A 12924-nucleotide genomic window follows, 5' to 3' on the forward strand; every position below is an offset into this window, starting at 1 on the left:
AAAGCTGTTGTTATATTTGTGTAAGATAAATGCTGGTCAGATGTAAGTGTGTTGTCTGCAATTCATCAGGATTAAATTATGTAGATAACTTAAGGGATATCTCTGCAAGGAGAAACACCTTTTTAGATCTTTTAGATGCTGCTTCTTCAATGCAAGGAAAGGAAATAACCCCAGCGAGGTACTCTTCAGGGACACAGGTCTAGTACAAGAGAACTCTTGACGGCTACTAAGTTCAGCCAGTCTTAAAAAACTGTGCTGTTTCTACAAAACTTTAACTACAGTAGTTTATAAGGATGCCAACGAAAGCTGAGGGTGTAGAGCAAAATAGTTCTAAGCTTCAGTTAAACTTCTTTAGGTAAGATCTTATTTACTTTTCCTTTCTTAATTTTCCTCCCTAAAAGATAAACTAATATTCTTCAATGGTCTTTCAGTATAGTGGTTCTTACGTAGTTTAACATAGCTATAAATTGAGTTTAACAATTTATAAACTCAAGAGAATTTTTATAAACCCTGTTTTCCAATCTGTCATTTACTTAAATTATTTTGGTTGTTCCCTTTTTTTCCTCCTTTCCCTCCCCTCCCCCTCCATGTGAAGATTCAGGTGCTTAACATATCATTTTTTTCCCTGCTGGAATTTTAGCATTGATATGAGCCATGGACAAGTATATTCTGCTGCCACAAAGACTGTAAAGTGCTTCATTTCAACAGCTGAGGCAAGCCAAGTGATCATTAATAAAGCTTTTCTTGGTTCCTTCAGTGGTGTTGGTAGTAAAATGGTAGGTAAAAGTTAGGCTGCAAGTTGAATAAATATGAGATTTCCCATCGTTACACCCTTGTGTATTCACATTTCTTGTATCAAACATTTTGAGTGAACTTAGGGGTTTTTATTAAAGACATTTGTTCTATTTATGGTTCTAGCTGTACATGCTTATCAGGATGAGACTGAAAGAAGGTAGCGTCAAAATGGTTGAATCTATTTTCAGATAATAGTTCATACTTGAGTGAAGTGTCTGTCTACGTTATGAAGCCTGTATGTATCCAGTACTAAATAGGTGGGTTAAATATGGTAATTCTAGTTCAGTGTCTTACCCTGAAGAGGAAGTTGTAGGTTGGCTGTTAAGATTCATTCCTTAGATATCAATTTGATTGCCTGGCTTTATTGCCTTTACAGGAATGTGATACTCAGGGCTCTGCTATATGCACCAGTGAGTCTTCTTTGATCCTAAGACCACCACTGAAGTTGTTAGGTTCTTTTGGACAAACATGATAAACTTCTTCAGATAATTTTTTTTTCCTTTGGCAGGAAGGTGTCTTGCTGCAGGTAACTAATGAAGAAGTGGTCAACCACAGAGTCTTCAAGAAATAAGAAATTCTGTACCATCTGAAAGTAGTTATTGTTGGTGCCTTCATTTAAAAAGCACTCTTTAAAAGGGAAATGTTTTCTGATAAACATTTAGTTCAGGTTCTTGATATAAAACAGTTACAAAATGAGTGTTGTTTGTAAAATAGTAACATCAACTTGGCTAGAGAGATAAATGTATCATGTTTTTAAATTAGGTTTTGTGAGTAGACAGATTAAAATTCTATTTTAAAGTTTATAAAATAAATATTTTGTATCCAAATATTTGGTGTAATGTTTACACATAAAATGTGTGAATCTTGTTCTATAAACATTTGGTTGTCTAAAAGATCACCATCCCCTAAATTTTTTAAAGCAGTTTCACAAAGCTATGCATATTTTCTTCTAATATTTACAGATAAATGAGAAGAGCATTGTGGACATTATCGGCTGTCCCCAATAAAATGCTGTTCATTATGCACTGTATATTCAGCGTTTGAGTACTCCTAAAGTTCCTGGCTTTACCTTGTATGTTTAACAGTACTTGGCATTTGAAAATCATGGATTTTAAATTAACCTGAGTGTTCCAGATTAACTGCCTTTGCAAAGCACTGAGGCTTAAAATATGTACTAGATGGTCAAATGTCAATTAGTTTTATTGTATTTTACACTGAGTAAATGAGTATCTTTTTTTTAAGGCTTTTTAAATAACGGTGTTTATTTGGACATTTACCTGAATTAAGAAAACCAAAACAAATAACAAGGGCCAAGTTATTGATTCCATGATAATTTTTTGGTTTTGATAATTTGAGGTATCTTAACAGGTAAGTCAAACTAACAGCAGCTAACAAGTATAAAGCAGCTTTGTATTTGAAATAGTAGTGGAATCGATCAATTACAGACTTGTACAAATATATCAATTCCAAGAAAGTTAATTTTGAAGGTTTAAAAATGTGTGGTGTACAAAGAATGTTGAAAATATATCAAGTTAATATGCACAACCTCAAAATAGCAACTCTGATCCAGCAAGGTCAAGGGAATGTCACACAAATAGGGGAGAATTAGGTAATGCACAATAGGCTGAAATTAATTGATTTAAGGAGGGTTTACCGAAACATAGGGTAATGTTGGATGTTCAACATAGGCTTATTTTTTGTATGTATTGTGTGTGGAGCGGTTTCTTGAAGTTTAAGATAGTTCTTGTGCAGTCTTGAGACAGTGCCCTAAATGAAGAAAGGCTGCCTTTTGCCTTAGGCTTTATATTACTGCAGTGTTACAACTTAATACTTAACAGTTTAGAGAAACAAACTATCTGGGTCAGCAGTTGTGAGCAAGTTAACTGAATCAGCGTAAAGCTCAAGGTTGCAATCACCAAAAACTAGGATTGGAGAATTTTTATATCCAGAGTGGCGTACCTAACAGGGCTGAAAAATTAATGCTGTCATCTTCCCTTGGTGAGTGACTCAAGCAAGAAAAGCTGTAAAATGAGCACTAACAGTAATGCCATCTTCCATGCTTTATGGTTACAAAATGTGGTGGGAGGGTTCTATTCACTGGTATAATTACCAAACAGGTAGGGATCATTGGGAACTATCTTAGATGCTGGCTACCACACTCAAGGAGGTGCCCTTAAGTTTTTATGTACTACTGTGAAATGAAACTACGGTATGTATAAGGTTTTCTGTGTAGTCTAATTTGGTAGATACAGTGCAAAATTTGTTTAAATCAGGTTGACCTAATACTTGTTGGGTATTGGGAGCTAACATGTAAGGCAACAAGTCTTAGTTCATCACTGTGGGTAGAAAGTGCAAAAGGTAGAAAGCATCTATTTCAGGACACCTGGAGTGTGCATGTTGCTTAAATTTGCTGTCTTTAAGATTTGGAACTAATGTACTGAGGTGGTTGACCACACAATTTTGACATTTTCATTATTTTAGTAATGAAACTAACATTGGCTTGTTTTGGGGTGTTGGAGAGGGTTTGAGGGATAACCAGTGAGGGGTGTGGATTTACCAGAGAACAAATTTAATGGTTCAAAGGTTGAGATGGGGAAATAATGATCTAGCTACTTCAGTGCATTTAGGGAAGTTAAGATTGTTATCACAAACCTGTATGCTGCTGTTTTGTGTTCTGAAGCTCTGCTGAACCTAAGCCTGCTTTGAGACCAGGGAACCTCAAGAAATCTAGATGGCCTTGTTTGCTTGGAGTTTCTATACAATTGGCCTAAAATCTGATAATCCGTTGAAGATGCTCAAGTGAGAATTTTAATTGGAAAAGTGTCCCACTTGGGTCGTCTTTATCTTATTCATAAAATCAAGACTACTCAACTAGGTAGGTAATGTGGAGAATCCTAGCCAGCAGTTGTCATCTTTTGGGCATTGGCTTTGTCATCTAGTTGGTTTGTGCTAGAAACCTAATGTGGAATTTCACTTTTAAAACTGGACTGTCAATGATAGAAAAGCAAGCACATCCAGTTTTTATGCTTTGAATCCTGCATGTTAAGATGAAGGTGGGGATGTATCCCATAGTCATTTAGATCTTGTGACGTTGAGTTCCTACTGCACCGGTTAAAGTCCCTTGTTCTGGGAGAGAGGGGGCATCAGTTTCGGGAACCACCACCATACCAAAATATGGATGCTCTAGCCCCCTTGTATGAAATGTGTATTTGCACGTAACCTAAGCATATCTCATACATATGTGTGTAGGTTACCCTTAATACAGGTAGGAAGCTGGGTAAATAGTATGCTGCATTACATATAGTGACAAAAAGTTTAATACAGACACTACCATCTTTATGTCGGTTGCAGTTACTTGAATTCATGTGTGCTATATTTGTTTTTTTAATGGTTTAAACTTTAGGCTTTGCATGGTTCAAAGTCTGAGCAGCTAAGGAGGCTTAAGGCAGGGAGATTGAGTCCAGGAGTTCAAGGCTGGATCTGTGATTGGGACCACTGCATTTCAGCCTCAGTAACCAGTGACTGAAAACATTTTCTGCACTGTATTTTCCTTTATAGAGCCTTGAAAAGAATGGTGTCTGATAAGCAGGGGCTCATGTGACTGCACTTAGTTTTGAAACAGGTAAATTGGTAATGTAAAATTTCCTGCTATGGAATGAAATGTTTTATGTGTGTCCTTAAATTGTAAACATCAAGCTTAAGATATCTGAAGTACTCCTTGCAAAAAGCAACCTGTCAGCATGCTAAAAATGATCATTGAACACCATGAGTCATTGAAGGGGCAATACTTGTATCTAGAAGCATTTGTGGCAAAATGGCGGCTTTGGAACAAAATTTCATGAAAATCTGACTGTACACATAAACTGTACTCCTCTAGCCCAGGATACTTAGGCGATAGTCTACATTGTAATTCCTGTGGCAGAAATACCTAAGAACCTTCATTCTAAAATTTGGACAATAAGCATTATTAGACTAATAGTACACATTATAATTTTGATGTTACAAACTTGAGGTCGTTGTTTTCAGAAAATTCACAGTCTCCTGTTTACTGTTCCAATGAACTTAAGTGAGGTTTTCATTTCAAATGCAGTTATTTCCAGAATTTACCCCACCCTGGTTTATTTTCAAATTCACCTGTGTCCCCCCCCCCCCATAGCTTTTAGCCATTTTAAACAGTTTTTTAGATGGTTTCACTGTCTTTGGACTCTTCTGTGTTTTGTATTCTAAGATGTAAGGCCATCCCTTCAGGCTAGCTTTACTGTCAGATTTTATGATTTAATATACACTTAAGGAGTCCTGTTTATGCAGGTAGCCCATTCTCTCTGGTTACAGGAGGAAGGCCTGTGGCTTAAACTACCAGCAACTATAGGTATTCAATGCATTCTAAGTATTCTGTGTGTTAAGGATTTGAGGGGTGGATTTGCCTTACTTGGGCAAACTATGTGACTTCAGTTTGGCTTGAGTCTAATGTTTAGGTTTGGAAAATCACTACAATGCCCTATTTGTCACCTATATTCATTAATGTTGGTAGTTTTGGAAGGAAAGGTAAATTTGCTGCTTTAGATTTCTGTATAAAAGGGAAGAGTTAATTTTCAATACAAATACAACATTTATTTCCACAAAGCAAGATTTATAAGTTAAATATAAAGATTAAAATACAGTGTTTGAAAAGCTCACTATAGTGCTAACAAAGTAGTAAGGCTATTCTGCATTTAAAAAACAAATACCTCTTAAAATAATTTCATTCCCAGTGTTAGCTCATTTTGAAGTGACTTACTAAAAAGGATGAATCTTGTATACAATGCAGTTAGGACAATATTGTGAAAAGTTGTGGCTCCCCCAGATTTCTCACGAGTGTGATCTTGAAGTCCTAAACATTGTCCATATAAGCTTCAAAACAGAGCCTGAGTTAATTCAAGTAGCAGTACTATATAATACTAAGTTTCAGGGGTTTCTGATTCGAATAATCAGTTTCTGAACATGATTGACATGAGTCCATCTTCAGTTTCTTCTCTCTTTTCTCTTTCCCTTTTGGGTTTCCTTTTTGTGGCCAGAGGCCACCAGTTCTTTGGGTATTAGCAAGATACTTCCATCATGGCTACACTGAAGAGCATAGAGGTTTGGATTGACTGGCCTACCTTGGTCATCTCTCAATCTACTAAAAACATCACGATAAAGGTCATGCAGTTTCTGTTTCATTATGTTAATAGCTTTGTTACATTGTGCTCGCTCCCTCTTCAGCGTTTCCTTCTTTGCTTGCAAGTTACATACATCATATTCTAGATTCAAAATTATGTCTAATTTGCGTTTACGACAGTTCTGAGCAGCAACTTTATTTTTCCCTCTTCGTCTGATGTCGCGGAGGAGTGAGACTTGTAGGTCTGTCAAATAGTACCTACTTAACATGCTATTGAAAGAATCAACAGGCATGCGGACAATTTCGTCTACAGAAAAAGGGATGTGCAAAGCTTTAGCATGCCGTTCATCACGGCTCAGGTTTCTATCTGTGTCTTCAAGGTACCTACTCCTTATTTTTTGTGACTTCCCAGGCCATGAAAAAGGTTCAGAAGTAGATCCTGGTGCACTTGGCTTTAAGTGGTAAGTGTGGTTATGAAATACATGTTGAAATGTAAGATCCCCATGGAAACCAGAATCATGATCCACGTGACAAAGCTTACTGGGTTCTTGGTAGTAGCCTCCTACAGCACCTAAGTCATAGTCGCTACTATAACCTGTAGCACCTTCACACACAGAGGGAGAGGAATTAAATTTGGTGACAGAGGTACTGTTGTGGTATGAATTCAAAGAAAGGCCAGATTCAGAATCTGGCTCATCAAAAAGCTGAGAAATATCGATTTGATCCAGGTCGTTTTCTGTGGCCAGTAATGACATTAAGTCTATCTCATCAAATATATTTAAGTCAAGGTCTTGGCTTGTTAGATTCCGCATATGATTGTCAACAGGTGGGAGAAATCCTGTCAAATTAGTTCCAGGAAGGGTCTGCTCAGGATTAGTGGTATGAGAATTGAACTGCAGAAATGGTTCTTGTGGCTGTGAAGTCTTTTCTACTGGATCTCTTACAAATGTATTGTTGGGACAAAGCAAGATGGCCTCATGAAGATTCACATCCTGGCTTATAGCCTGGCTGAAGGTTACAGGATGATGTGCTGAAGAATTCATGCCATCACTGATACAGCCTGGAAGAGGAATATCTCCCAATGAGATGCCCTGAAAAACAGAAAAACACCTGAAACAAATAGCTCTATTTCTGAAGCAGTTCTATAACCTAACACAACTTTCCTCAATTGTGTCAGTTCCTCTGTATTTAACAGGAATATGCTGTTGACAGCAACTCCCTGGTTAAAATACAGGCAATACAATTATGTGAGTCCTAATTGGAATACTTGGACTTGAATAATTCTGCATAATCTAGAAATTAAGATTGATGAGTATAAAAGCTGACTGAATTTTGTTATTAAAGAAATTTAATATTACAGTCTTGTAATTTACCTTAAAGTAAGATGCAACTTGAATCCTAGCCGTCGGTAATCACATTGTGGAGGGTCAGAGATAATCTACAGTGTAGTAGTCTGTGAAAGGGAGAAGTTTAAAAGACTAAACACTGTAAGGCTATTGTCAATATTGCTGCAATAAACATGGGTGTGCAGGTGTCCCTTTACACGGATTTCCTTTCCTTTAGATAAATGCCTGACAGTGGGATGACATAGTTTGACTCTTGAAAAACCTCCATACTGTTCCACGACTGGTCTATATCTGATTATACCTTTGGGATTATTCAGGAAGAGGAATGCTATACGTGTTTGGTTATTCGGTTCTAAGTTGAAGTGCTTCTGTAAAAATAAGCATTCCTTTATGCCATTTAAGTAAAGGAGTTGTATTAAGTTCCTATGAGGATGAAAGCCAAGGTTCCAGTTACCTCCAGTGAATTTTCAGGCTGTGATGAAAGCAACTGGAGTAAGTCTTCCAGAGAGAAAGAAATATCTACCTCATTCAGATGTCTCTGTAGAGAAACAAAAGGTGCATAAAAAACAACTGATTGTGTCTTTAGGGTCACCAGGTCTTTATTCCTTGATTGGAAGTTTTACATTTTTTTTGAGATGGGTGGGTCTGTCACCCAGAATGGAGTGCAGTGGTACAGTCTGCTCACTATAACCTCCTGAGTAGCTGGCATTACAGGCATGCACCACATCTAATTTTTGTATTTAGTAGAGGCAGGGTTTCACCATATTGGCCAGGTTGGTCTCAAACTTCTGATCTCAAGTGATCCACCCACTTCAGCCTCCCAAAGCACTGGATTACAGATGTGAGGCACCGCAGCCAGCCTGTTTCTCTTACAGTACTCAATACTTAAACTCCAAAGCTAATCAGTATCTCTATCTCTTCCTGCCCTAAACATCTTCCATATAATTTTTGGCTAGTATTTTTAGTTTCGATTTATTTTGCCCCTCCATAGCCAAACTTCCCAATTGTTTACACAATTACATAATTTTGCCAGGTTGGGGGCTCATGTAATCTCAGCACTTTGGAAGGCCAAAGGAGGCAGATGTGCTTTGAGCCCAGGAGTTGGAGGCCAGCCTGGGCAACATAAGACCATCTCTACAAATAAAAATTAGCTGGGTGTGGCAGTGTGCATTTGTGGACCCAGCTACTCCGGGAAGTTGAGGCAGGAGGATTGCCAGAGTTCAGGAGGTTGAGGGTACAGTAAGTAGTGACAGCTCCAGCCTAACAGAATGAGGTTTTATCTCAAAGTAACTTTTACAGCCTCTACTTAAATTTACTCCTTTTTTAAACCATTACTCAATGCTTCATCTCACTCCTGGCCTTCATGGTGTAGCTTCTTTCTAGTTGAAATAACTCTTCAAAGTTCTTAGAGACTCAATTTTTGTTACATGGAATTACTATTTTGAGACAGTCTCACCCTGTTTCCCAGGCTGGAGTGCAGTGGTGGAATCTTGGCTCACTGCAGTCTCTGCCTCCCGGGTTCAAGTGATTCTTGTGTATTAGCCTCCTGAATAGCTGGCTCTATAGGCTTGTACCACTATGCCCAACTAATTTTTATACTTTAATAGAGATGGGGTTTTGCCATGTTAGCCAGGCTTGTCTCAGAACTGACCACAGGTATCCACCCGCCTTGGCCTCAAAGTGTTGGGATTACAGGCATGAGCCACCGTGCCTGGCCTACATGGAATAATTATTTTGCCTTCATGCTAAAATGATGGTAAAAGTATCAGGTTTAATGTTTTCTGTCAGTACTGTGTAAGGCATTTATTACTACTGGTAAGTTTGCTCTCAGTGCTATTTGTAATGAACCTTTTCTATCAGGTAATTTAAAAGATTTTTTTTCTTAGTTCTTCATGTTACGTTTCAATGTGATATGTCTGGGACTTAATTTGTTTTCATTTACCTTGTTAGGAGCTCTGTGTAGTCCTTTGAGGACTTTTCTGGAAATATTTTGCCATAAACTCTTTAATTATTGCTTCTCTTTCATATTTTGTAGTTGCTTCTGGGACTCCTATTAGAAGTAACTTAAATTTTTCTCTATCATTGTCTCAATTTTTCTTTCATATTTTGCACCTTCTCTGGTACATTCTAGATTCATTTTCTTAGGTCCTTCTTCTAACTTACCCTTTACTTTAGCTGCCCTTTTCTTTAGCTGTTCATACCACTTCCACAGAATTTTCAATGAAAATGACTAGTTTTTCATATCTAGAATTTCATTTGTGTTCTTTTCTTGATCTACTTTTCCATTTTTAATGATAGTCTGCCTGTTCTTGCTTTATAGACTGTTCCTTCATGAACAATTTAAACACTGATTTTAGATTCTTTTTCAGAGGACTAGGAAACCTGACTTTTGCATATGCTGACTCATGGCTATGTCGTTTTAAAAAGGTGAAACCATGCAAGAGCTGTACTTAGGGAACTGAAAAAGAGTCTAAGGGCATGTTTTCAGGTGTGAGACGAGAGCCACCTGGAGAGGTGAGATGTATGTATACCACTGAACATTCAGGTAGAGTCCTAAAGGACCAGCTGCAGTGGAGATACATTTGCCCCTGTCAAGGGAAAGATTCCCAGCTGTGAGGCCAGGAGTCCCCAAAGAACCTATACAATGAGAAAGTGCCCATGTGACAAAGAGTTGTATAATATTTAAATGTATCACATGGTCGAGAGAAACAATTTCTTACATACCGTCAACTCCAGAAAAGTCAGGACAGGAGGAGGCCACATAAGGAAGAAGCTGAATTTGAGCTCAGTGCCTTTTGTTTTGGATTTTTCTTTTTTGAGACAGGGTCTTGCTCTGTCATCCAGTCTGAAGTGCAGTGCAAGTTGAGGCTGCATGATCACTGCAGCCTCAACTTCCTGGCTCAAGTGATCCTCCCACCTCAACCTGCAAGTAGCTGGGACCACAGGCACATACCACTATGCCTAGCTAATTTTTGGTTCAGTGTTCTTGAGAACTACACTGGGTCATACCTTTTTTTTTTTTTTTTTTTGAGACAGGGTCTCACTCTGTTGCCCAGGTTGGAGTGCACTGGGGTGTGATCACAGCTCACTGCAGCCTTGACCTCCCAGGCTTAGATGATCCTCCCAGTTAACTAGGACTATAGGAACAAATCACCATGCCCGGCTAATTTTTGTGGAGCTGGTTTTTACCATGTTGCTCCGGCTTGTCTCCAACTCCTGGCCTCAAGTGATCTGCCTGCTTTGCCCTTCCAAAGTGGTGTGAGTACAGGCATGAGCAGCTGCACACGGCCACATTGGGTTATTCTTATCAATTGCTGCACCGGGATAGCCAGAGGGACTTTTATGAGTATCTAGAATTTATGGGACCTGCCCTAGATTTCACCAAGGGGTTCTAGGTGGAAACTGGAGGGGCAAGGGAGTGGTAGATAGGCAAAGAGAACAAATCTATTTTCTGATTTCATGCCAAATAAGTAATGTTTGTAATATTACATGATTGGGGATACTATGGTGACAGCTGTCTGAAAAGGTCAGGGTATGCTACTCTCCATCCTCCAAGGTATTCATAACACAGCCCTAAACTCCACCTTCTGGGAAGGGGACACACTAAAGCAGGTGATGGCTGAGAACCATCAGGGCAAGACCTGCAGGGATGTGCCTGGAAATGCTATGTGGTTATTAAATATTTCTGGAGCATCTGTTTGCCATGCTTGTGGGCAGGACCTCAGCAGGGCTGAAAAGAAACCAGAGTACAGCCCAAATGAAAGGAAGGGGAAGCATAGATTGCAGGAAGAACCAATCCCTTGAGCCTGGCTCCTGGAGTTCATCTTTCTACACCTCTTCTCACAGCTGAAGAGTAAGGTTAGCCAGGTGTGGTGGCTCATGTCTGTAATCCCAGCACTTTGGGAGGCCAAGGTGGGCAGAACACCTGAGGTCGGGAGTTCAAGACCAGCATGACCAACATGGAGAAACCCCATCTCTACTAAAAATTTATAAAATTGGCTGGGCGTGGTGGCACATGCCTGTAATCTCAGCTAAATCAGGAGGCTGAGGCAGGAGAATCCCTTGAACCCGGGAGGCGGAGGTTGTGGTGAGCCAAGATCACACCATTGCACTCAAGTCTGGACAAAAGAGCAAAACTCTGTTTCAAAAAAAAGTAAGGTTAGACAATGAGGAGCCAATGAGGTAGTCCCACTGGACCATGGATCCCAATTGTTCAGCCAGGCTGCCAGGAGACTGAACAGATTTCAGCCCAAGCCTTAGCTGATATCACGGATGACTGGCTGTAGGGTTGGCCCTTGGCTTGCTCTCCTGGACTAGCCAGCCTGGCTGCCTGTTCTTGTGGCTGGTTTAGGACTCCTAGGTTCACTATTTCTTCATCTCTTGCCTTGGCAAACATAATTAGCAAAACCTGCTAGCAAGGTCCTGGAGGGGGGTATGTGCATATACACATAACATCTTTTTTTTTTTTGAGACGGAGTTTCGCTCTTGTTACCCAGGCTGGAGTGCAATGGTGCGATCTCGGCTCACCACAACCTCTGCCTCGTAGGTTCAAGTGATTCACCTGCCTCAGCCTTCCAAGTAGCTGGGATTATAGGCATGCGGCACCACACCCGGCTAATTTTGTGTATTTTTAATATAGACAGGATTTCTCCATGTTGATCAGGCTGGTCTTGACCTTCCGACCTCAGGTGATCTGCTCGCCTCAGCCTCCCAAAGTGCTGGGATTACAGGCGTGAGCCACCGCGCCTGGCCATACACACATAATCTTGAGTTCAACCACAGAAAACAATTATATGGGCTAATTTGTTTATAAATCAAATTATTTCCATAACTTAAAGACATAGGTATTTTCATATATGAAATTTGATAATAGTATGGCATACTTACATGTTCATTCTTGACACAAAATGTCAATGCCACAAAATCTGCATTAAAACCAAAATGGCAAGGCTTGAATATTCTGACAGGTTACCTCATTTCTAGATTCAGTGCTCTTTTCTGCCTCCCAATTGGGTTTCTCTGCTATTTTGTTTTCATTTTCATTATTCTGCTGAAATGAGTTCTCTTTCTGAGCTGATGCCCTTTCTTCATTTTCCTCAGGCTGGGAACTATGATCCACACCTTCATGCTTTTCTCTTAGTACCTCGTTCTCCTATGAAAGTACCAAATAATGTGCTTAGTAGAAATCTGTATTTCATCAAATGAGCAAACGTCTTTAAAACTGCATTGTGCTTATTTTGTTCAGTGACTATGAAAACCCACAAGTCAAAAGCTAAGACTGGCATTTCATTATTTCAGTATCAAAGAAACATTTAATTCAGAAACAAAGGTCAGTTTTATATCCTGTCCTGAGACAGGCTGTTCTAATCTGTGCAGTTTAATATGCACTTATAAGGCCCCTGAATTTACAATACTCATGAGTTAGATTTGGAAATTAATGTTGCCAGTTGGTAGTTTTTACTTAGTTTTCTGTTTAAAATCAATCAAACAGCTAAGTTGGAAGCAAACACTGATAAATATGAAAAGTATTATGATAAACTGTTTATTGTAGTTATCTCTGGAAGGTTGGGAACAGAGTGAGAGTTTATTACTTCACTATATATATATCTATAACTGAATATTTTACAACAAACACATTCCTTTTAT

General features: G+C 39.1%; 1 protein-coding gene and 1 long non-coding RNA gene across 3 annotated transcripts in view; one reads left to right on the forward strand and one right to left on the reverse strand.

Annotated features, from left to right (window-relative positions):
* The first annotated feature begins 126 nt into the window (after positions 1-126).
* Positions 127-1825, forward strand: LOC144578347 (uncharacterized). The gene is made up of 3 exons (XR_013523914.1): positions 127-355; positions 641-776; positions 1304-1825. It is a non-coding gene; the product is annotated as an uncharacterized LOC144578347 (long non-coding RNA).
* Positions 1826-5384: 3559 nt separating this feature from the next.
* NFE2L3 (NFE2 like bZIP transcription factor 3) overlaps positions 5385-12924 on the reverse strand; it is a 30712-nt gene continuing 23172 nt past the window's right edge. The window contains exons 2-4 of one of the 2 annotated variants that reach the window (XM_002751472.5): positions 12251-12430; positions 7733-7816; positions 5385-7023 (exon numbers count right to left, since the gene is read on the reverse strand). In XM_002751472.5, coding sequence (XP_002751518.1) covers positions 5797-7023; positions 7733-7816; positions 12251-12430 — 1491 coding nt within the window. In that variant the 3' untranslated portion in view covers positions 5385-5796. The remainder of the gene's footprint in view (positions 7024-7732; positions 7817-12250; positions 12431-12924) is intronic. The other variant, XM_009002262.4, reaches the window with a different exon arrangement.

The sequence above is a fragment of the Callithrix jacchus genome, chromosome 11, assembly GCF_049354715.1.
Source record: "Callithrix jacchus isolate 240 chromosome 11, calJac240_pri, whole genome shotgun sequence".
Lineage (NCBI taxonomy): Eukaryota > Metazoa > Chordata > Mammalia > Primates > Cebidae > Callithrix > Callithrix jacchus.